Raw genomic sequence first — 25,603 nt, 5'->3', positions numbered from 1 at the left:
AAAATACATAAAAAAATTATCAATTTTATATGGAAAAAGTTACCTGATGCCTCAAGTCCTCTTCTTCATCCGAGCAGTCTTCGATACTGGCAATACTAGCTCCCCTAGGACTAAGTCCAGGTGGACTATACCCATTGATCCCCCTTGTTTCCGCTCTCTTTTGTGCAGCTCTAGCATTCTTAAACCAATAAACCACATTGTTAACATCAAGTGGCTTTCTTCCTCGTCTCGACTCCAGTGAGTTCAGCTCTGATACATAACGCTGTATCTGCTGTCTAGAGGGATGCTGATTTTCCGCAAACCATCGCTGCAACCTGGGCAACTCCAATTCCGGATCAAAGCTTGTTCTCATTCTAGTTTTGTGCGAATAAGGCAGCATCGCAGGGTGTTGAGGACCAGTCCCTCCAGTACCGCTGGACTCCATCCCTGGACTCTGATTATGTATTTGCCGATTATTACTAGCGCAAGTAATTATGGAATTTGCTCCGAGCGCAGCCATTTGGTGTTGCTGTTGCTGCAACCATGATTCAAAGCTACGCCTGGTTTCATCAGACAGCTCATTGCCACCTCTGCACAATGAAGATAAGGTCATCTGCACAAAGTCCATAAAAGGTATCAATGATAGCAATTAATTCCATTCTAAGGTTGTCATAAAGCTTTTAAATATTTACAGAGGGAAAGAGTATATTTTACATTAATGGTAAAAAATTTGATATTCCTGGCGAGAGGATTTGAGTTGTTTATATTTCGCTCCTTTTATCGGCCTCAAAAATCACTTAACATTCTCAATAGAAATTACGTGGTCTCTGAAAGCCCATCAAATGACACCCTTGGCAGACAGTGGCGAGGTTTGTACTCGATTTTCTACCTTACACCTCACTTAACGCTATCAACACAAATATTTCGCTGTTCGCACTTAATTTTAAAAGAACAAATTGTTATTCTTGCTCACTTCACCCAGTTCGATAAATAAACATTATCATTTGATTCAAGGGATTGCTGGAAACAATTTTTCGAGCAAGTCGGAATTTATCATTGGTTAAAGTACGTATCATATAAGGTGAAAAGGTACTTGTTAATGGTAGAAACTATAATAGAATTCATAATATCAAACAGCGACCATATATTTCATAAGTTATAGTGAATATGAACAATTCTAACGAAATTTAGATGTATAGCCTACGATAGGCGATTCGTACAATGGATGGAAAATTGCTAATACAGGATAAGGTAACCTAAATTCCGCACGTTACTCTATCATATTTATTTGATAGACCGACCTGAAGATGTACCATAGTAGAACAAGCTCATTACGTCAACATCTGAATTAGACAACTGGTTTTATCTGCGATATATCACTGACTGTATTAGCAGTCCTGATTCTATCGCAAAAATAGAAATAATTGCATGCCGGGGCCACGTTATTCCTGAACTTCCATGTCCAAATATTATTATGACCGTGAAGTTCGCTGATTTTCCACTAAAAAAAACTTTAAGGGCCGGGTGGACTATCTATCGAGCGTCATCTTTGATTTAAATTTTATCTTTTTAACCTAAAATACATAAAAATTTGAGCTAAGTTTTGAGGTCACGAAAATCACTGGAGTTGGCATAAAAAAATAATGAAAAAAAAGAGGAAAAAATTTTGAAGGGCGCTAAAGAGCAATATTTATGAAAAGGGATTTTCCAGGTTTACAAAAAAATAATGAAAAATATGTAGCATGTATGTCAAGTATTCACCACACAAACCAAACCCTCCACTGAATTGAATGCAGCTACAGGCAATCAAATGTTGCAGATTTTTCATTATTTTTTTGTAAACCTGGAAAATCCCTTTTCATAAATATTGCTCTTTAGCGCCCTTCAAAATTTTTTCCTCTTTTTTTTCATTATTTTTTCATGCCAAATCCAGTGATTTTCGTGACCTCAAAACTTATCCCAAATTTTTATGTATTTTAGGCTAGAAAGATAAAATTTAAACAAAAGATGACGTTCTATAGGTAGTCCACCCGGGCCTTAACACGGAATATCTGATAAAAGCATAATCTAATTTGAAGAAAAAAAAAAATCAGCATATTCGACATTATGCAGCATATCACTTTCCCGAAAACTCATCCCGATTTAACTATATATTTTGATGCCACGGGCTCAGTTGTACGAAAGAGTACTAGAAAGCCCAATTGAGACTGTCATGAAAGCTTTTCCGAGAATCGCTAAATCAGCACAGCCACTGTGTGAAAAACTTCAAGAAGCACTTGTCACGAAACATGAAGTAGTGGATTACCCGGACATCGAGAATGGACCGATGTATGAACGAAGTCCATTCTATCAGCATTTCGACAAGATTCGCGGGACAACGAGGAAAGACATCGACAACTGTAAGGAACAAGAAAAAATTAATAAATACCAATCAGTTGAGATTTCTGTCACTCGTTGCAAGATCTTCTCCCATATGTACCTCTTTGGTCGATTCTTGTGATTCCTGAGAAGAACCACATGATAAATACTTCTGCTGAAAATCACTTCAAGATCGTGAAGTCCGACATGACTGAAAATATGAAAGTTCCCACGTTTATTTCTCGAACTCATGAGCGCATGCTTCACGTTTATACTGAGCTAGATTTACCCGATCCCAAAACTTGCCTGAGACGTTCTAAAAAAAGGATTAATGAGCCAGATAATGCAGAATCTGAAGAATATTAGAGACGTGGAATTTCTCAATCCGGGAAACTCAGAAGTAAATACCAAGAAGCAAACATGTTCAGAAGAATTGCAGCGAAGCACGAGCAGCGCACCTTGGAGTTCCATGAAAACCATGCATTTAAAAATTAAGCTGTTTATCATTTGGCTCAACCATCACGCGTTTTCTTCGTGGCATTAATTAGTGCTCTGCCCAAACGGACAGCAAGTATAATGATCATGTCTGACGATTACGGGATTCTATTTGGGAAAGAGTGGCTCAGTAATAATATAATTTACTACTGGGCTGCGATATTAATAAGATTTTCCCAAGAAAATCACAGAGTGGCTTATGTTCCTTGTGAAGTGAGCACATATGTTACATCGGGAGTAATGATGAATACGGAGTCGTTACCCCGCAATTTCTACAGACAATTTGAGAGTTCATGGAAGCAAAAATCCCTAATATTTCTCCCTCTAAATATTAACAATTCTCCCTGGATTTTGATCCGTACTGACGTAACACAGTCCCGAGTTTATTTTATTGATCCAGGCTGAGACGTTCTAAACAGAAGAGCGAAAAAATATCTGCATAATTTCACTCAGTGCTATCAGAAGGTAAAATATCTAGAATCTACTAAAAATAGTATCCATGTTTTGATCGATATATATTGATTAATTATAGTTCTACAGGTTTATCCATCGTCGGAATTTGAGTGGTCGGTGGGAGTACCATCTCATCCGAAGCAGCTTGATGGATACAACTGCGGAATGTTTGTGCTTCATTTTATCAATCAAATTCTCCTTGGAAATATTTCTCACATGAATCCACTCTTGGATCCGGATGAGAAAAGAAAGGAAATCAGAGAAAGAATTCTGTTGCACTCTGCCGATGTTGCTGATCTTTGCCTTTATTGTGGAAGAGATGAAACCATGCTGAGAAATCAAACTTGGGTACAGTGTAAAACGTGTGAGAGATGGGCTGCATATACATGCCTATCTCATCTGAATCTAAAAGAAGAGGAATTGAGTAATAAAAATTTCATTTTTAAATGCGATTTTTGCATCCAATTTTTCTCATTGAATCGAGAATAACAGAAATTTTCCTCCATGAAGATATGTTTTGAAGTACAATCTCTTCATGATTGCTACCAATTTGCAGAGGAAAAATGTCGTTGAAATGTAAATAATCATATGTAAATACCCTCGTTTGGATTTGTTAATGTAAATAAGAATATATCTTCAGATATTGCTATTATATTCTCATTTTTCGTTAAGAAAAGCATTTCACGTGAAGATTGGAACTACAGTGATACGTCAGATGTTTTTTCTTAATATCATGACTTCTTTAAAAGATATTCGATGTTAGAGACGACAATTTTCTAAATTTCGGCATTTGTCGTCAATGAAACTATAGGAAACAGTTTTGAATTGTCTTCATGTTAATCTTCCAGAATGAATAATACTTTACGCTCATTTTTTCAAAATTCAGTTAATTAGTTTTTAGAAAGATTCCCTGCTGATCATTTTTATAGAAATGAGTATTGCTTATAACATGCAATAAGAGTTGGCAAAAAAATCGAAAAATCATCACGAGAAGATTTTCTAATTCTAAAAACGTAGGAATTTTTATTTCGTCGATTGTATAATTCATGAGTACAGTTAAGCTTGCCAAAGTGGGGAGTTTTCTCAACGGATTAATTCATTACTTGGGAAGAAAATGTAAGAATAAAAAAATATCACGACGAGATGTTACGAAGTTTAAGTTGATTTTGAATAGTTCTATTCTAGAGAGAGATATTCCGTGTGAAGGGGTTTCCGAAATTTTTAGATCTATAAAATCCGTTTTCACTTTCAATAATGCCATATGTAGGATTCATCACGATTAAAATTCATTATGTCGAATGTATTGTATATATGTTTTTTTTTCAAATTCTGTTATTCTTCTATCAGATATTCAATGTTAAGGTTTTTTTCAGTTGGAAATCAGCGAACTTCAGGATCATGTATTATTTCATGTCTTCCTGTTTTTTTTCTATTTTTGTCGGCACGTAGAGCGTAGTTGTCGCACTATTGATTTATTAAAACGTCTGTTCGTGTGAGGGACGCAACAAGTTGGCAGCATGACACCTCAGTGAAGTCAGATGAGATTTTCGTCCGCAACGTTCTCGCACACTTTCCGGGGCTCCATTAATGTACAGGTGTAAAGCCCGTAATTATAATTTCAATTCGCATGATCAATAATTCAAGTTTATGATAAAAAATGATAGAATTCAACGAGTTCTGACTTGAAAATTACCTGCAAAAAATGACTTGGTACCAATGGTAAATAAGCGTGACAGATTTTCGAAATATCAATAATTATCGGTTTTAAGTATACATTTTTCTACAATAGAAATAGCAAATTAATTCCTTTTTTATTAAAATTATTTATTTTTAGTTTTGTTTGAACACTTTCTGTTAATGTCTATATTCAGTACTTTGCACTGCGATTCTGCGAAAAATATTTAATCACAGGAAATTGAATGTGAAATTTAGTCAGTTTATAGGTCCTAATATGTATTTCCTCTGTGTTAAATTAGAAACTAATGGGTGGAGTATTTTTCGAAATATTGGTGATTGTTTCTGAAAAGCTCTCGGCCAGCGGATAAAGCCGTTCCCAAAGGGAATCGTCGTTAGGTATATATTATTATATATCCGTTTCTATAATTGTAGGTTTCAATCAGTGATAGACATTCTTCTAAAATATTAAACAGTCACCGAGAGTGTACTGTGGTTGCATTTCTGGACGATTATCTTAAGATGCGAGATGATTATCTCTGCTACATTGTCCGATCTGGCTTACAAGTGATTTTTATTTCTGCGCCACTCAAATAAATACACGGAGAAAAATATGTACGAAAAATTATTGGTCTCGTATTAGCAAACGCGGGATATGCCCTGACGGAAAGTCATGTGAAATTCATGAAAAATCACTGCATTTCTCCGGAATATTTACTGCGCAGGGCAACAAAAATTACTGGACTGATCCTCAATTTTCTCCGAAGTTCATTCGATGGTCTAAAAATGTACTGCTAAAAACCTGAAATATTCGTACTAGTTAGTCACTTTTTACTGCTATTCCAGTAAATTTTACTGCACTTCCAGTAACTTTTACTTCCCAGGTAGGAATTCCAAGCTCCAACAACTGGTCCAAGCTTGGCTCAACCTAGACTTGCCTAGGCTTTGGCAACCAAGCTTGGGCCATATTTCACCCAATGGTTAAACCAGGCTTCAGCCAATGTTGAAACATGAGCTTTGGTTACCAGGCACGGGTCAGAAATGGGCCAAGACTGGCTACCAAGGGTTGGTCAGCAAGGGACGGCCAGCCTTCGCCCCAGCTTGGTGGCCAATGACTCGCCGGGACTGACAGACGTTCCTGGGACGACAACTCCTGGTCCACGTTCGGTTTGCCCTTTTTCGACCTAGCATCGGGTAGGGCGATCTTTATCCAACATTGGACCGACCATGGAAGCCAAGGCTCAACCCAGGCAGGAATTGACAATTGGCCCAAGCTTGAATGATGGGCGGCCCAACCCTTGCAGATACGTGGAGGGGGGGAGGGCATCTGAATAATCAATTATGGAGATAATTGGTAGCTGGTGAGATAGAAGTTAGTAGGGATTATATTTTGAAACTTCCTGGAGTCTATATATCGATGATTTAGGTATATTAGTACCAATAGCGCATTGGACTAGCGGTTAGCACGCAGGACTAGAGATTTGGGGGTCGCCGGTTCGATCCCCGGTTAGGGTAATATTTCAAGTTAACAAATGAGCGATTCCCGGTCGAAAATAAGTTGGGAGGGAGTAATTAGACACTAATCAACTGTAAAAATGCTTGAATGAGCATTATTTTTATTTTTTTATCAATTTAAATATATAAATATAAGGCATGGCTAAGGTCTGGCAACCAAGCTAGTCTCAAGTCTGGTGGCCAAGGAAGGCCCGCACGTTATCATCCCAGAGCTCAACCAGGCTTGAGCCAGCCTTGGATGCCAATCTCGGGCCTTGTTTAGCCGGGGTTGGGCCGCCCATCACCCAAGCTTGGGCCAATTGTCAATTCCTGCCTGGGTTCATTTCTCATTACGTTTTCAGTGTCGGAGGTGGCAAATTTTACTGGACTGGACTGTAATATTGAAGGTAAGGTCGCAATACTCCACGCTTACTGGGCAGTCCGGTAATTTTTCAAGTGATTCTGGTACGAATTGTTCATACAAATTTTTCTCCGTGTAGTACTTATTCACAGATACATTATATCATTCCTCATAAGTGCCTCATGAAGATTCCAGATGACATGTAGCCACTAAAATGATTACACTTGGAGAACGCATGACATCAATTTCACCTTATGTACCAGTAGAGTTTCAAAGGAAAGGGTTTGATATCGAGATGATAGGGCGATGGAAGGCTACTCAATATAGCTTCATCTTACTATACCTGGGGAGTATCGTCTTGAAAAATGTTTTGTCGAAACATCTATATCGACATCTGTTGCACTTATACCATGCAGATGAGCTGCTGAAGAACTTTCTTCTGTCAATGCCCACATATTATGGACCCGACTGCTAGATGATATAAGACATTCCCAACCTCCATTAACAGATTCTTCAGACTTTTTTGGCGAAAATTTTTTCGCAAAATGGCAAGAGTTGGTGAAAGGCTCAGTCAAGCTTAACTGGTCAATAAATTAGGAGCCCTAGAATCATCAGATTCCGCAAAATTACAGAAAAAACGCGAAATTTGTAATTGCCGAATCATTCCAAATCCTGAAGTACAACACGTGCACGGAAATTATGTTAGAACTAAAAGAGTCAAATAACGTAGTTCAGCTAAAAAATGTGCAAATATTTTCTATTCGGCGAATATTGATAAATACTGGTATCAAAGTTCCTAGCAACGATTCCAACGGTTGTTATGTTAGAGGACTTTTTTATGTAACTAAGAAGAATGTATTTGAAAAGCCCTATCCATCTGAAGATGTAGGAATCGTTGAAGTTAGAGAATTCTCGAAGTACCTCACTCATTACCCAGTTTCTTCGGTGAAAACGAAGTCTGTTTTTATCAGTGTTGAAAATAAAAATTATGCAATTACGATGCTGCAAAATCAATCATAAGACTAAGTCTGTAAATGATAGAAAAGTCTAATCTTTTCATGCAGTTATAGCATGAAACAGCACATAATTTGGAAAAAATAGCATAGGTAAAGAATTATATTTGATTTAATGTATTTCATTGGAAGACAAATTAATGCACGATTTATGAAAAACATCGAATGTTCGAAAAAGTAATACTGACGTAAGTCGAAGGTAAGAAATTAAATAGAAAAAAATGCATAAATAATTAAACCCCAATCGTAGAGAGCGAGGAGACGCAGTGATCAATAGTCAACGAACCCCTCTCCGTTCTCACTCCGATGATAGATCACTTGCGCAAGAGGGGGCACACACGCTAAGACCTATCATTTTGTTGCGCATCAAAGTGTCGTTAATTACACCAAAAATTTACTTCTCACTATTTGCCATTTTCCTATTCTGATTTTGAGTGGCTTATTGACATTTACCATTCAATTTGACTTTTTTAGAACGAAATCAAATAGTTCAATCAGTTGGAATCAGGATTTTTCGATATATTAGTGTGGAATCGATAAACAACAGTGTATTGTGCTTTAACCTAACTCAACGATTTATCTACGTTGAATCAATTTTTGTTGAATTAAATCCTTAGAATTCATACAGTACGCAACAATTCGATATGGCATCTGGTTGAACGTTAACGATATAATTATATTTTTCACTATCACATTAATATATTGAAGAGATATCTCGATTGTAAATTAATGCTTTTTGAGCTATCAACCGTGAAGGATGATGGTGATCCAGATGTTGATTTATTCCGCAATCTTTCTGTAGTTGTGTTGGAAATATTATCCCTCCCACATTCTACTGCGCACAAGGAGTGTATTTTTTTCCTAAATTAACTTAATTAAGGCCAAGGTACGTGTTATATCGGGAGATGATAATTGCGTCGAAGATCAATTTTTGCTCTTATGGCTAGAATTTGTAATTTGATAAAGAAAGGTGACGGTCCTTTTATTTTTACCTGCGGTTATCGTTTGGAATTTTATTTAAATTGATCCTAATGATTTGTAGGAGGGTGTGAGTTAAGCAAATAGGTTGAGCCTCGCTTTTTTATAGTGGTCAATTCATCACTATAACTGCTATGCAATGATAAATTGTGAATTATTGAAATAATTTCACGTTTCTCTATCAGCGAACAGTTGGTACACTATCACAAATACTTAGATGGAATTCTTGTCTTTCAGTAGTTCACAATGGTTTGAAATTCGAATAAGACTTGAGTCCTACAAATTATCATAGTCACTGATAATTGTTATTGATTGAGTCACTCTTACTATTTGCCGCCGTTGACCACTAATTCTCACGACATTACATCCCCAGAATACTTGCTAATTCATATTCTCTATTACTAGTCACGAACACACAGAATTTTAATAAAATAATGTTTGAACACTAAACCATAGCCGGATCGATTCCAATAGTTTTTCGTGTCTAATCGTTTTGGGAGGCCATACTACAGCTTTCTTGGGGAATTAAAAATTTGTTTGGAGTTGGGATAGTGGCATGATTTCTAGCTCTTTCAGCTCATGGTTCATGGACCCAGCTCCGTTTGTCAAAATTACTGGAATTGTGGTTCTTGAAATGCAGATGTTCCGGAGGAATGCGACGTTGTATATTCCTTCTAGTTTTTCCTTTTATTAGTTCTGTGAGTGATATCTGAGATGTTACAAGTAGATATCTTATATTTGTGATAATAAACTGCTCATAGAAGATATGAAGACGATTTGAAAGTTCTGCATTTGAAATTTTGCACTGCTTGAGCGGTTCCTACCTTACCATTCCTCGATATCATAATTTCACATGAAACAGCATAATTTTGTGAAGGAGATATCAGAATCCAGGCCTCCCAGCTAGCAATACTAGGCGTGCAGTAGAGTTAATTTATCTTCAACTTAAATTCTAAGGGTTGGGTCCAGTAACTCTCACTAGTGATCCTAGCTATGCACGTGATCCTCGTCCAGTGGAAATTACAAAAGTGAAATTTAAGAGAAAGCAGAGAAATGAAAATGGAAAAAAGGCAAGCGTATGACGTCGCAGGTTTTCCTCTCGGAAGGGTTCGGGCTTCTCTGTCCAGCGGGACAATGGACAAAGGAAACCTCACATGTGTTGAATACATGATACACAGAAACTTTTGAAATCAACAGTGCTTTGATTGTATGACTTGAAACCATGACTATTGAATTTTCTTTTATTTTTGAATTTAGAGCTTTCAAAGAATTGCCTTTTGGAATTTTGGAGAGGAATAGATATGGAATGGAACTCAAGTACTTGGCATTTACGTTTTCCTACAGCGGTGTTTCTCACGCCAGTGAATTCATTTGTACCTTGTCTACTGTCCTACCATTCCAACATCTTTTCCGACTTTCTAAGATTCCACATGTCGTCCATATTCATTTTGAAAATAATATTCGCAAAACTCAAGAATCAAAATTATTCGATTATTGGATCCATCTGTAATATCGAACTCCAGGGTATCATAGATATGGAATCGTGAGAATGTGAATATAGGACCATTGCTATGCGCATAGATTCCAAACTATCGATCTGAAAAATATGAATATTACACGATTGAAAAGAGCATAGATAATTGATAGAGTGTAACTAATGGCAATATCTTAATTCGTTCTCCCCTGCTCGAGAGAATTATCCAAAATCATTGAGTGGCAGTGGAGGGAGTAGTTGTATTGTCTATACATACCCGGCTGCGCTAAACCTCAGTCGGTTACTGATGTATGTAGTTTGGTTCGGGAATATTGAATACTTGACACAAGCATTAGGATTATAACGCAATGAAGTTTTCATTTTCTTAATTTCGCCCGTGTTGAGCCGTAGCGCCCAAGTGAGCAGTTTAGTGCGTAGCGCACCACACGTGTCGCATGCACGGGTTACATATTTATAATAAGAGAGATGGAGCAGTCGAGAAATAAAATAAAAAACAGTTAGAAATACGCATTTTGTATGGCTTCCGTGTTGAGGTTCGAGACGACGTCATTGGCGCCTCGGATTATCAGACGGACTTGCTATCGGTATTCTATCGCGTTTACACTACTCAATCGTTGCTCTTCCTTTTTTTGTGTATCGGTTAATGTCTGGGTTTGATCCGTGTATCTGTGGACCTTGCCCTTCTCTTCCCGAATTAACATCCTGGGCCAGTTAGGCCATCCTGCTTCCGTTCCATGCATCATCGGGTTCAGCCTTCCGCTGGTCGTTTTTTTGTAAGTAGATTATGGTCCCGTTGCATGGATTTACGGATTTTATGAATTAATATGAGTTAATGGATTTTATCGATTTAGGGATTTTATGTTGTCGTGAGGATGAGGCTTAAGTCCACTTTTCCAGTCCTTCCGTGCTCTTGTTCTTGGATATCTTTTGGATTTTGGATTATGTTTTTCGGATAACGAGGCTTACCGATCTCCGGTCACTCCACCTACTCACCATGACTTTGGTTCCTTTTGGTTTCTGTTAGCTTTGGGCCCATAAAAAGCTAGCTGGTGCCCCCATTAATATCGGTGAAACTTCAGGATGCGCGTATGAGAACAGGCGAAGGTAATAACTATTGTCGATCTCCAGAACGAGATCAGGAAAAAGGTTAGAAACCAAAATAATTTGACATTGATTCCATTGAGTGATTATTCAGTAAATTTTGAATATAGTGATTGAACTATAACAGCAAATTTATAGGTTTATTTTTTATACTGCGAATTTTACATTAGGCGTGTGCGAATAGTGTCCGGATGGAATCGAATCCAATAGTTTCATTTAATTCGAAATCTAAATCCAACTATCAAAAATTTGACTAATGATGTGAATGTGGCAGTCTATCTGGTCCCATGGCAATGCATGCTGGTACACGTCGACAATGAACCATAGAAAGATATATGACTGCTGCGGTGTAATTTCGGGGGGTTCAGAGAACCCTTCCTCTGTTACTCAGCCTTCTGGCATCAAAAACCTCAAAATAAAAATGCGAAAGAAAGTGTCAGGTACCAGGTCATTTGACGGAATGATCGTCGCAACGAAATCCTTCTCCACTTTGAGCTTCAACAGCTGCAGCCGCTCGATACGTCGAAAGTTAGTTTACAAAGAAGATGAAAGAAGATATGACTGGTATCTTCAGAAAAATAAATAAATTTAAGTACATTATCGAAAAGATGAATTTTGATAAATCGTAAAAGATTCGAAACAATATAAAAAATAATGACAAAAATCTCCTTGAACAACGATTATGGAGTAGTACCGAATATTTCATTTAAAATTTACAAAAGAGTCACTTTTGTCTCCTTAAACACGATATCAGTATCCTGTATTGCAAAATTTTATGAGAAAAAAAAATAAATAAATTAGCATAAAGTCAAAATAAAATGAAATAAAATGAATAAGTGAGTCTCGAGACTCCATTGCTACAAGTCAAGATGAGTCAAAACTAATCAGAAAGTTTTGCAAAAACTAGTCAGAATAAAAGTCAATGATTAGAAACTACACTAATGCAAAAATCGATAAGGCTATGTAACCTTCCATCTGTAACAATGAAAACCAAACAGATACAAATTCAAGACAAATAATTTCGAGTTCCCGAGACTTTCAAGCAATCGAATTTACATAAAATGCAGTAGCAAGAAACTATCAAAAATTCATGACACGTAGAAACATTCTAAAAATCGTAATATTAATAATTGGAAATCAAATAAATAAAAGTAATAATTCTGTTCAATAAATGAGATAGCAGTACGTTATTCAAAATTGACTAGAGAGAAACAGCGGTGGCTCAGTGATCAAAATAGCTAGAGATTCTCGAATGTGAATTTCAACTTGCAGTCCTACTGGAATCGGATATTCGAAATATCAATAAAGAAAATCACAAAATCTCTATCCACAGAAAATTAATAGATCATACCGAAGAATCGCTCGCCATACTCACCTACAGAGTCATTAATTATCCTCTGCGAGCAATTAAACTTCAAACGTCGCGATAATCAAGGATGGCGTCTCTGCAGCGGCAGAAAATTGTCAATTTGGCTACAGATCGCCTCTCAGTGCCCACCAACCGGAAAGTGATTTTGGTGAAATATGTGAACACACGCAACAAGTGTAGAACGGAATGAGCAACTCTGATTGGTAGTAAAGACATAATTATTCACCAATCAAAATCACTCAGGTATGCGCTACAGGTGCAATTAACTCGGAACGAATACGCTCGCGCTTTAAAATGCTTTAAATTGGGTTTTCTTATAGAGAATGAAAGAGAATAAATTCTCAGCGCTATCAAAACTAAACAAAATCATTTTTTTACATTGAACGTTCCTTAACAGAATTAATAACTCTGCTGTTACACGTGATTATCAATTGTCTTGCTGAACTCCAATGAGCAACGTATCTTGCCAACTGCATCACATCCGTGTCCATGACGACTGAATTGAGGCTCCATCCACGGCTATGTCCAAAATCAGTCCCTGAATATGACATCCGAAATCCGACGAGTATGTCCTCAAATGGAGTGCGGTGGGGCGCAGTATTCATTTAAAATAAAACAAATAAAATAACATGGTCGATCATCGGTCCGACTTTTAGATGATACCGTCGGCCCAATAATGGGAATCGATAATAGACCAAGCATTGAGATTATGTCGGCCCAATAAAGGTTGCAGTCTTGGCCCACAATGGAACCAAGACTGGTGTGCCAAGTACCAATATTGGCCAATTATAGACCAATCAATTGGTTTGTTATTGGCCCAATATCTGGATGATAACACTGGCCCGTAAGTGGCAAACAACAATGGACCAACAATGGTATTGGTCTACAATTGGTTCAATGTTGGTATTGTAAATTCTAATATTGACCGTTGTACTATTCTGTCCTGGGTTTAACGTTCAAAGAATATGTTCCTATTAGTAGCAAATTCTAGTGAGTCAATTACCAAATACTACCATGCTAAAGATAATTTTTCAAAGATTTTGTGGCAATCAATACCGCTGTAATGCCATTCTGGTATAAAAAACGCTTTTTCATGATAGAACGTTTCTTTTAGTTATTATAAATGGTTCAACTGTTTTTTTAGACATACATTCGGAAAAATATAGCATAGATGTGTTTTTGTTCTAGTATATTCTTTAAGAATATTGATAATTCTGATATCTTTTCTATACAACTTTAATCAAACTTTTCATCCCAAAAAACTATTAAATGTTAGTAGCCTTAAACAGTCTTTATCTCGATAGTTCACCTTATAAAATAATAAACATGTGGAATAGGTAACACAAGGAGCGATGAACAGGTATTTATCTTTAGTTTTCATTTCCGTTTCGATCTTTTCGTTTTTCATCTCGTTCACGACGACCACCGGCTCTGTCTCCTGCACCTGACAGCCAGGTAGTTTTCAGCTTCTGAATATCCTCTTCCGTTTGATCATTAAATTGAGTGATTATGGCTTGTTTCATCATTTGGCTAGTTTTTGTTTCTTTCCACGTCAAGTTGTCCTTGCCATTTATATCTCTACCTGAACTAGAGTATTGCAGTGATAACTCTTTTAATAGAGTATGGCCCATCAATGTTTTCGCACAATTTGAAGGTTTATTGAATCCGGACAAAAGCAGCTGATACAAAGAACACTGAAAATAGGCAACTAAAAATAGTTTGTTCAATTGAGAAGAAAACGAGTCTTCAGACTAACCAGGGCATCTGTTTGGCTTTCATCTTCAAGTTTTTTTTCCAAAGCCAAGAAATCATTGAGAGGTTGGATAGCAAATTTCGTATTCAATTTTTTGATCAACTCATTAGGCGATCCACGTGGAGCAGTAAGAATGTTAGTTTGAAGAACTGTATTCTGCATCTGACCAACTATTGCCGCTAGATCATGAAGTATACTCAATTTAGCGCTCTCCACTTCTGAGTGAATGATTTCACGTATTTGCTGCAGAAAAACAAAAAACTCTTATGAGTCAACAACCCATCACAAAAATCAGTTTTCACTGAAATTTTGAGATTAATATTATATTTGTATTAATGTGTACCACGAGAACGCTTATCCCGAATGACAGACATCGACGAGTGTTTCTGGACAATTGGATTTCTCAAATGTTCCAACTGTGATGCATTATTTGTTCTTTCTTCGAGTAAATGATCAACGTGACCTGTAAAAAGATCTTATAATTTTTTTTTTATTAAGTGCTCTATCATAAATTGTAAACGTTTTCATTAATAAAAGAAAAACCAAAAGAAGATTTCATCAAACACTGACACGACCGACTTAAAAAAAAATTTAATTAATTTTACAATTTTTCCATAAAGAAGCCAAGATGTTTTCATTTTTCGTTGGAGAATTGTACATACAATGATTCTTATTCTTTGGCATTAATTTCAAGAAACATTTTTGAAATGTTGATCAGAACGAAATTTGTTTTTGGATCGAGGATATTTGTTATAATCGTTTTTGGGAGACACAAACAAATCTACAAAATGTCGTATGTCCGTTCCCTTCTGGAAAAGTGGAAGGATGTTTTTAGGCCAAGCTTTGAGGAGTCCAAAAAAGCAATATTTATTCTATATGAGATGATATAGAATATATCACCATATCGAATCACGAAAATTTAGATCCACTATCGGTTATAAATGCTGGAACTAATCACAGCAATTGGATCAACTTTTACGAATAACCTAACTGCAATTTTCAGTCGATTACAAAATCAGTCCAGGAAAAAATTACAATAAATCAAATTAAGATTAAAATTGGCATCAAATACCTGTTTTTTTCTGCGATTTGGAACTCTCAGAACTGTTATATTCACGGTCGCTGATTTCATGCGAAGCAGAGATTTAGACCGCAGCGAATTTTCGCATTGACGCAATCTGCTTCAGTTGCCGATTGGCTGGAAAATCTGTTTTTTTCGACGTTTTCTTATTATTTTGAGCAGTGTCTTTAGCATCTGTGGTGTCAACGTCTACTTTGACCTTTGCCATTTTCAATCGTCTCTTTGCGTTCTCCAAAGACTCTTAAAAATTAACACAAAGTCAGCGTTGAAATGGAATTTCTTTCTTTATAAATTTTCTCGCTCTTACCTGCAGTGGAGAGCAATTGCACAGGGTACCCAAGCCAGTTTAGGCGGGCTGGTGTCTTATTTGTCAAAAAAAATCTGTTCTGTCGAAGGAATCGTTAGGTAAATATTTGCAAACAAATTCACCATTGACTCCTTCAGTCACCTAGGACATTGGAACAATATCCATCAAATTTTCACCTGTTTTATTCACCTCCTCGAAAATTACAATAGCATATGATGAATTTTTTTGAATTTATACGAACCCACTTAAGCCAAAACAATCGGAAAAACACGCACATATACTGTAAGAAACCACAAATTCGATAAATTTTACTGGTTCTTCGGATGACGCTCAACGTTTTTCCAGCATTTACTGACTGCGTGTAAGCGCCGCTGGCAGAGTATTCCGGAAATAGTGCCGTGTAACTCTGGGAAAACATACGACTATAGTTATGAAAATCACATCATGAAAGAGTATGAAAATTGAATAGGAAAATGAATAACACTGAATTAAAAAATGAATTAAAATATTCTTTCTATGAACAGATATTTCTATAATGTCAATTATTACATAACTTTAAGGGCCGTGCAATAGTAAAATTACTATTTTTTGTTCATTAACATTTAACAGTACACATTTATATTTACTTTCTAACACTGATATGATTTCATATTTCTTTGCCGAATCGCTGATACCAATAATACCAATGTTAATGGCCGAGATTGAATTCGGGAATAAATCAAAACGCGATGTTTCTCTCTGTCCAATTACAAAAATATTTTTACTTTTGAGACAAGTAGTATGGGAGAAATCGGAGACAGTGTGATTTATACGCACAATTTCACCATTTTTCAGCATAACAACATTGTCAGGTGAAATTGGCATCAAAGTTGAATCTTTAATTTTTATTTGGCTCAAACGTTGATAATTATTATCCTTATATTCAATAATTTAAGCTCTGTCATCCAATACACAATCTGAAATAAAATGTGTACGTTCAATTTGTAAATACTCAGCTAACTCACGTACCGAAACTCGGTTAATAATTTGAGTCAGAGGTTTATGCTACGATTTAATGAGTTTTCTAAATGTTCCAATGTTGTTTTCACCCCAGAAGGCAGAAATTTCTGTCAAAGGTAACTCAACGTTTTAAACGTCACCATCAACATGAAGTAAATTGTGCAGGCTTAACACCTGAGCACCTGGTCCGTACAATTCAGGCAACATATAACCTAATTGTCGTAACAAGTACCCGACATACTCTTTCAATTTTTTAATTAACTCGGCATCAGTTAAAATGCAACACGCAACAACTAACAGGACATAATGATTATAATGATCTTGCGGTAGAATGTTTTGAAAAATCAGAGGGCCAGCGTAATGCAGAATAAATCTTAATGCGTCGCTTTCCAATTAACTTTCTTTGTAAATCTTGAGGAATATAAGGAGACAAAGCATTTAAACGCATTCTCAATTGCTCTTTGTGATTTTTACATAATTTTTTGGGGACAACCAATTATTCAGCAACCATTTTTGTGTGCCTAAGTAGCACAAATCCATAACATCTAAAATCATACAGTTCACAGGATCAAATTGTGCAATTTTGATAATCGGTGAAAAACCTTGATGATGTGACGGTAGAGTTTGATCGATGAATGTTTTCTCTTGTAGGTTTGGTGGCAATTATATCTGGGTAAATCCGTTTCGTTCCCTTCCTTGTCTTTATGCTTTGGCCTGGTGTCTCGCATCGCTCACATGCTAAAATGCACCAGGTGGTTTAATCAATTTGATGAATGCCCGTGCTGGCGAATCAGCAATTATTCCCAACATATTGGCCATACGATCTTCGTGGGATTCTTATAAACTTGCATACCATCTATGTGTGCAAAAACTGAAATAGTGTTTTCAGTATATATATCCGGTTGAATAACCTTCATCAACCCTGTCCTAATACCCAACCATGAATATTCTCCTTGGAGGTACTCGCCTCCTATTGCAAAAGCACTCGTCATGGCAATCAGAGGTCTATTGTGCTTTATGCCAATGAGACTTTAAGCTGTTTTCGGTAATTCACTGTGACCTACTCTTCGCAGTGATACCAGCAAGTTAGACACCATAATAAGTGTCAAATTATCCAAATTTCATAGAGTGCATAAACTAATTTCTTCTCTCTAGTCTACTGAAGAATTCGTCTTCGCCATCATAGCATGCACATCTCCAGAATTGTTTTCAGGCTGTTCTTCCTGTAAATCGGTGGGTCGGAGATCACAAGGGTCCACCACTTATTCCGGGAGTATTTCAGTATCGTTAGAATTTAAGTGAACATCTTGATTTAGCACTGAGTTAACCTCTAAATTTTTACAGTTTTACACTATCCCGATCAACATATTCTGAATTATCATAACTACATTCTGTGTTAGAATTACTGGCACACTTCTGAGGATCCTCCTTTATTTTTTGGTAATGTCTGGAGACACGGTATATGGCAATTGCCATACGCCCAAGGTAACGTTTACCATATGTTTAAGCCCTTTCTTGCCATACACGTATGGCAAAAGCCATACACGTATGGCAAAAGCCATACACGTATGGCAAAAGCCATACACGTATGGCAAAAGCCATACGCACTTTTCTGCCGAATATGAGGTTACAGAACGAGCCAAAAGCGAGTTTTGTAATCATATGAGGTCGAAAAGTTCTCACGACCGTGTTTCGAACAATATTCTTTGTTATTCAGTGCGTAGGCAGGGTTTTACGACCGCGTAGCGGTCGTGAAGCGTTGCTCCACGGACTGAGCGACAAAAATATTTTATACTTAAAATACGGTTAAAATAGACTTGATTCAACTGTATATTTTTTTCCGTTTACATTAAGAACACTGTTGATTTATACTTAATTAAATAATATTTCAATGCTTTATTTTAGAAAGGATTTTGTGTTGAAGGAATGTACAAATCCAATCGCGACTTCGACTTATTTTTTCAAGGTGCTAAATCAATGGAGTATATATAATAATCACTTCATTCTGCTACCTCGTTTGAGGCAGGCAGAACAGAACCAAACTTTCGGAGTTTTACGATCTTGAACTTCAACACATTTCTTATGGTAACACGACAAACATGACTCACAGGTTATCCAATTACATAACCTTTTATTATTGACGCTCCCACAGAGCCTGCAGGTTTTGCTCCTGCATTTCTTTTGAGCATGATTGCATCCATGAATGTCAGAAAAGCCTCCTCGGAGAAGGATGTTGAAAGAAGCTGGATATTGACATTTTCATTCAAGAAAGAATCTTTCAATGCGTAAATATTTAAACAATGGGTTCTACACAATCTTAATAATTTAAGGTTATGTGATGTCTCAGAATTATTGGTGATATTAAGAGAATACCATCAGGATCTACCTAAATCAGCTCAGACTCTTATTGGTACTACCCATAGTAGGAAAATTATGTCAATGACAAGTGCATTGTTGTCTGAAGATGAGCAACAATATCTTGAAGGAGAATATCTCTGGTTAGGCATAAAAAATGGCCAGGAGAAAGCAATCTTGCCGCATGTTTACATAGAAGATGAAATTGCAGTTTTTGTTCACATCGATGGGATGCAGATGTACAAAAATTCCGCCAAAACAGTGTGGTCGATTGCCGTTAAAATTCATCATCAAAATTACGTCACCAAGCCATTTGTTGTGGCAATCTACTGTGGTGATGCCAAGCCCCTATCAGCTGATGTTTACATGCACGATTTTATTACTGAAATTTCTACTTTGACAGAGCAAGGCGTTAATTTATATGGAAGGCACTATACCTTCAAATTTTTAGGTGTTATAGCCGATTCCCCTTCAGGTGCTTTCATTAAGTGCATCACATCTTCAGGAACTTTCTATGCATGTGAAAGATGTGAGACGAAGGGTATATCCATTAAAACGTCAAAAAAAGGTTCAAAACGAGTCTATCCAGAAATGGATGCTCCAAAACGAACGGGAGAATCAGTCAACCTTCGCCGTCAATCTTTGCATCATCATCCAGAACAGCGATCACTATTTGATCGACTCCCACAGTTTGATCAAGTGAGATGCGTTGTTTTAGACGTTATGCACCTGTGGTATAGTGGAGTCCAGAACTGGCTCTTGGTGAAGTGGCTGTCCCTTAAAAATTGTGGAAGAATTACGGTAAAACTTAAGAGAGTACTGAAACGTTCCCTAGACGCGATTGCAGCTGATATTCCTGCGGAATTTCAAAGAAAAAAGTTTGACTTCAGGTTCTATTCTAGTTGGAAAGCAACGCAGTATAGATTTCTCTTGCACAATGGTGGACCTTTAATTTTTCACGATATCCTCCCCAAAGATCACTATCAGCATTACTTACTGCTTTTTGTGGTATGTCGTATTCTCATCGGTCGATATCTCAGCCAGACTAACATCGACTATGCTGAATATTTGTTAAGGACTTTCTTCTACCAACTGAGAATATTATATGGCTCTGATTCTCAGGTACTAAGTCTCCATAACTTAATCCATGTACCTGACGACGGAAGGACCTATAATTTACCTCTGAGTGAAATATCAGCCTTTTGGGGGGGAAAACTACATTGGTCAATTTAAGGAACTAGTTAAGTCTCGCCACAAACCCCTAATTCAGATCATCAACCGATTGTCAGAACGTGAGTCAACAGATTATCTGCGAATCGAACGGAAATATACAGTGTCAGCTTACGAAATGAAAGAAGGAGCAAAGATATTCGAAGTGGATGGAAAACAATACAGCGAAGTGACCAAAATAGTATTTAATAATAGTACATTGACAGAAAAGCATCCCAACAATACAATTGCTTTAAAAGGCGGTAAAATCGCGGTGATAAAAAAAATTCTCTCACTTATTTCAGACCACAACAGTGCTCCAGATATCTCATCATTATTTGTACTTGGCTGTATTGACAGTATTCAAGTCGAGGTTTTTACCAGTCCAACTTCCTCCTATGATGTGGGACTTGTGGAAGTTTTCAGACGGAGAACAATTAATTCCTCTAAAAAACATTCAATCCAAGTGTGTGTTATTGCATATTCATGGCAAACAATTCGCGATCTCCCTATCCCATCAGTGAATGTGCATCCATTGAAGTATAAACCAGTGTTTCTTAATTTAATTGAAAAATAATAATTTACGACAACAATCATGTCAGACTGAAATTAGTTTCGTGCGCCGCCACGTTGTTACCTGTTGCAACGTCCCTTTGGCTATTTTTACTAAGATGGCCGCATTCTGGACCTGAAGATACCGCGTCTCAATAGTTTTTGTGAATAATGATGTCAGTGTAGATTATAAACTATACCAAAACAAATAAATAAAAAACGTAATTTCAAGGATACTATTCGATATTTAAAACGGTTAATTGACATCGTCACGCATCTCAACGACCGAGTGAGCAAGTTCAGTGCGACAAGTGTGCACGTGGATATGTAAAACCGGCACATTCTCGCTTGGTGTGACGCCCCCACTCTCTGTGTATATTTTTATTGATGAGCTTTAATTTAAGTTTGACTTAAACTTGCGATTTTTAATCAATTTTGAAAAAAAACATCATTGACATTTATTGAATTTCAGCGGCATAGTACAACTAGTTTCAAAAATAACCTAAAAATCTGCATGATGGCTGATGGCGTGAAACGCACCCAGATAAGAAAAATTAATAATTTATTTTCTGCTCACCGTAGTTAATTATGAGATTCCAAATTTTGACGTACATTTTTAGGAGTTTCACGACAATCCCGAGCTGAAATATGACATTGTGCGGTTTTTGCATGAATTTGATAGTGACGAGAAAGCAGTGGTGGATATTGCAGCAAGACCGTGGATCAAAAAGTCGTATGATAATTGTTACATAGTTAGATATTTTCTCAACAATTGTTTCAGTAAAAGAGAAAAATTCTTAAAGTACTTGGTAGAACCAAAGGACAATTGGAAAGAATATCCAGCGGATTTACTAGGCATCGCTTGTAAATAGAGAAGTGTGCGACCATTTCATCTCAATTTTTAGGCAACGTTAAAAGTTCTTCCCTAAAAACAATTTGTTCAGTTCTGAGAATAAGCTCCTGAGTTCTTTCCCAGAAATAACTAAGTGCTGGCATATTATTGGAGAATATGGATCAAACCAAGAACGTTTTTAATATGTATAGATGATTTAGGCTGTATTTTTCAGAAATTGAGGTTTCAAAAGTTTTGAAGGGATTTTTATTGTCAGCTCTAATGCTATGAGATTTTGTTTCAAACTGAGATTGTCAAGTAGAGAATATGAAATTATATCTGTCAAACTTCTAGTCGAATATTTTCTACGTTCATAGTTTATTTACAGCAAGCTAAACGACGCTTGAACAAGTCACTAAGGACCCAGAATGTTGAGTCGACAGACACAGAAATGAGGAATCGCCGCAAATTAACATCTCATGAGCAATGTGAACCACAACGCGTTCTATCACTGAATGCATTCAGATATACATCAGGTTGAGACACGATTAAAAATTTAGATAAACCATCTGGAAAATCTCAGATCGATGACAGTACCAGTGACAGTGACGTTGAACATTCTGGGCCTTTCAAGAATAAAAATTCAAAAAAACACAAGAAAGTATCTGCAATAATCGAGTTCTCAAGCACTGATGATTCAGGAAGCCCCCCACCCAGAAAGATTTCTTCGCCGGAAGCAGAGACACCCAAGACCTTGACGAGATATAACACTGATGACAAAGAAAACGCTAGTAAGGGAACGTGTGTTAATTTTTTTTTTATTATTGTTCATCATTCGCGCATTTTCAGCATAATTCATTAGTATACTACATTTCCATTTCATGAATTCGCAGAAAAACTGAAGGAGAATTCACACCCTGTGAGGCAAACCTCAGCTGTGGCCGCCAATATGAGAGCTTTAAAAGAAGTGGACAACGATGGAAGCGAATCCTATAATGAGTAAAATTTTTAAAATATATGCGGAAAGTTCACAATGAACATATTAATTTCCAGGTCGACTTCTTCAAGATATGCAAAAGATAATAAGTGATGAAATTATCACGGCTAAGACCAGTATACTGCATGACATTTCTCACAAGATGGAAGAGGCAAAAATTACCATACTACAGACTAATATTCCCAAAATACCCAATGCTATTAACGATCAAGTAACAACAAAATTCAGTGCTAAATTGCCGGTTCAATCACTTGAAGATTTTCTGGCAATGGAGAAAACATTAAAAAATTAGGAAACGCAAAATGCATTGGTAAGTAATTTTCATTTTACCACAATAATCCTGAAATTGATGACTTCAATCTTTTTTTTACAGCTGATGCTACACTCCAATATCATTTACAACATTGCTTTATGAAAGAATTGTGTTGTAAAACTCATGGAAAGCACGATAGGGAAAGCAGTGGCTTTGGAGTATTCTAGGTCTGGAAGAGAAATCCATGGCGAAGCTAACCGTAGCTTTAAAGCCACCAAGACGTGCGAAATTTTGAAAGCTGCTATTATCCGAAAATTTCAAGGCACTGTTGAGGAGAAGTCTATCCAATCGACGATTAGCACATGGTTGTCTGGAGCACTAGATCGAAGTGGAGGACGTAAAGAGCGTGAGGAAAAGAACAAAATGAAGCTGAAGCTTGTGGAGAGACTAGATGATCTTCCACCTGAGCAAATAGAGTAAAGTGTGGTTATTTTTTTTTATGGTGTTTAAGAATGAAACTTTGTTTCTTATTCCTTCCATAGGTTTAGATTTATTCATTATAATAGGAAAAATGTCCTCATTTATTTCAAATATTTTTGACAGAAATAACCGAATGTTTTTTTTCATATATTTTTAATAATTTTAAGATATATTATTGATATGGAGGACGAATGCTCATTCAACGTTCGGAAGTTTATTTTTGTTTTTTTCGGTTTTCTTATGTTCGAATTCTGGGGATGGTTTTTCCCTTTTTATTTAACTTGATTTCTTCGCCTGCCATTTTGATTGATTATCAACTATTACTCAATCATAATACGCGAAATCAAATGTCCTTAATGAAGAGTCGTAATTCTCCCTTAGATCTTCTGTCGATAAGATCGATTTCCGGTCCGCCGGTAACACAAACTTCTCCCGCTCTCAACTGAATCACCTCCGTGTACTTAGCAGAAAGGGTACAATAATTAAGAAAACTCGCTTATGTATTCCATTGTACATCGTTAGTATATGATTGTACTAGATTTTTTTTGTTTGTACATTCACTCATTAATTGTAAATAATTATTCCATTTTTGCCATGATGCTGGCCGGAATAAAATGAAAAATTGTTCAATGGGTTAAATAAATAGTCAATTCGGTCGAAAATTATTTGTACATCATGGATTACATATTTTCTTTGTTTCATTAACATTCCTTGTTAATTGTTTAAATCACAAATTAATAATCCTCATTCGCCCACCACCCCACAGGATAGTTCCTGTTGTTATATATATACTCAATTTTGTTATTTTCTACCGCAATAACAAACATAGAATTGAACACCAAGACATCTGATAAACCATCAATTATTTCAATTAATTATGTTTCAAACATGATAATAAATATCTTCACATTGAGGACATTGGAAATAATGAGGTCATAATAGTCAATAGTCAGTAACATTGCAATGTTATAAATAAAATTGAATTGAAAATTATACAATGTTATTCACTATTCCTCATCATAACTTCCTTTAAACTGTGAAAAACCTCCGTCCAAATTTCCAATGTCCTCAATATGATGAGATTTATTATCATATTTGAAACATGTTTAATTGAGTCAATTGATGATTAGCCAGGTTTCTTGTTGTTCAATATTATGTTTTTTAGTATGTATAATATATAAGCGCAAAAAACGCAGTAACCATAGCAGTGTTGCGTCGGGTGGAGGGCGAATGAGAATTATTAATTTGTTGTTTAATCAATTGATCAGAAATGTACAAACGAAGAAAATATGTAATTCAGGATGTACAAACAATTTCCTATCGAATTGCCTATTTATTTGAGCCATTGAGAAATTTTTCATTTTATTCCAGCCAGCATCATGGTAAAAACGAAATAATTATTTATAATTAATAAATGAATGTACAACCAAAAAAAATGTAGTACAATCATGTACTAGGGATGTACAATCGAATACATAAGATGGTTTCTCTAATCATTGCGTCCTTTCGGCTAAGTATACAGGGGTAAATGAATCGGTGAACGGGTGACTTCTCGCTCTCTTTTCTAAAATTTTCTATGAAATTTAAGTCCCTCCCCAAAAGAATAATTTCACCAGGCGCCGTTCCTCCCCGCGTGGCTCTACTTCTATTTCACAAGCTCGTTGTCCGAGAAATTATTGAATATTGTCACGATTTTTCTTGTTATAATTTCCTTACGTAACCATCGGCAGATGTCTTCGAATGAGATATAGGAAAATTGAGGTGACGATCAGCTGTCACTTCAGCCATCAAGGGGTCGAAGGGCGGAGGGGCAGTATGCTGAACGTAGAATATTCCGTGCGCAGCCCATGGGGCTAATACACAACATTTTCTTCTGTGAAAAATTTTTGATTTCTTCTTAAAATTTTTTCAATCATAATTTCTTTACCTCATAATTGACATGTGGTAATGTCTCCGAATTACATAGTGAAAAATTCGAAGTTGCGATAAGCTGTCAATTAACGAGGGGGAGGAGG

At 36.5% G+C, this 25,603-nt stretch overlaps 2 protein-coding genes across 3 annotated transcripts in view; both read right to left on the bottom strand.

The window, feature by feature from the left end:
- dve (SATB1_N and homeodomain domain-containing protein dve) overlaps positions 1-25,603 on the bottom strand; it is a 343,172-nt gene that overhangs the window by 17,939 nt on the left and 299,630 nt on the right. Inside the window, exon 5 of the mRNA XM_011303859.1 lies at positions 44-592. Coding sequence (XP_011302161.1) covers positions 44-592 — 549 coding nt within the window. The remainder of the gene's footprint in view (positions 1-43; positions 593-25,603) is intronic.
- Positions 14,057-16,310, bottom strand: LOC105265992 (uncharacterized). Of its 2 annotated transcripts, XR_892115.1 has the most exons (6): positions 16,153-16,310; positions 15,912-16,052; positions 15,596-15,844; positions 14,867-14,986; positions 14,527-14,766; positions 14,057-14,464 (listed from the first exon to the last, which is right to left on the bottom strand). XR_892115.1 is itself a non-coding variant. In XM_011303854.1 (2 exons), exons 1-2 carry the CDS (start codon positions 14,683-14,685, stop codon positions 14,141-14,143), a joined length of 483 nt encoding a protein of 160 aa, XP_011302156.1. In that variant the 5' UTR covers positions 14,686-14,796; the 3' UTR covers positions 14,057-14,140. The 2 variants fall into 2 exon arrangements, 1 of the variants encoding a protein (XP_011302156.1); XM_011303854.1 differs by lacking the exons at positions 14,867-14,986; positions 15,596-15,844; positions 15,912-16,052; positions 16,153-16,310 and having other exon boundaries at positions 14,527-14,796.

The sequence above is a fragment of the Fopius arisanus genome, unplaced genomic scaffold, assembly GCF_000806365.1.
Source record: "Fopius arisanus strain USDA-PBARC FA_bdor unplaced genomic scaffold, ASM80636v1 scaffold00034, whole genome shotgun sequence".
Classification (NCBI taxonomy): Eukaryota; Metazoa; Arthropoda; class Insecta; order Hymenoptera; family Braconidae; genus Fopius; species Fopius arisanus.
This window is presented reverse-complemented; position numbering and strand designations above follow the sequence as displayed.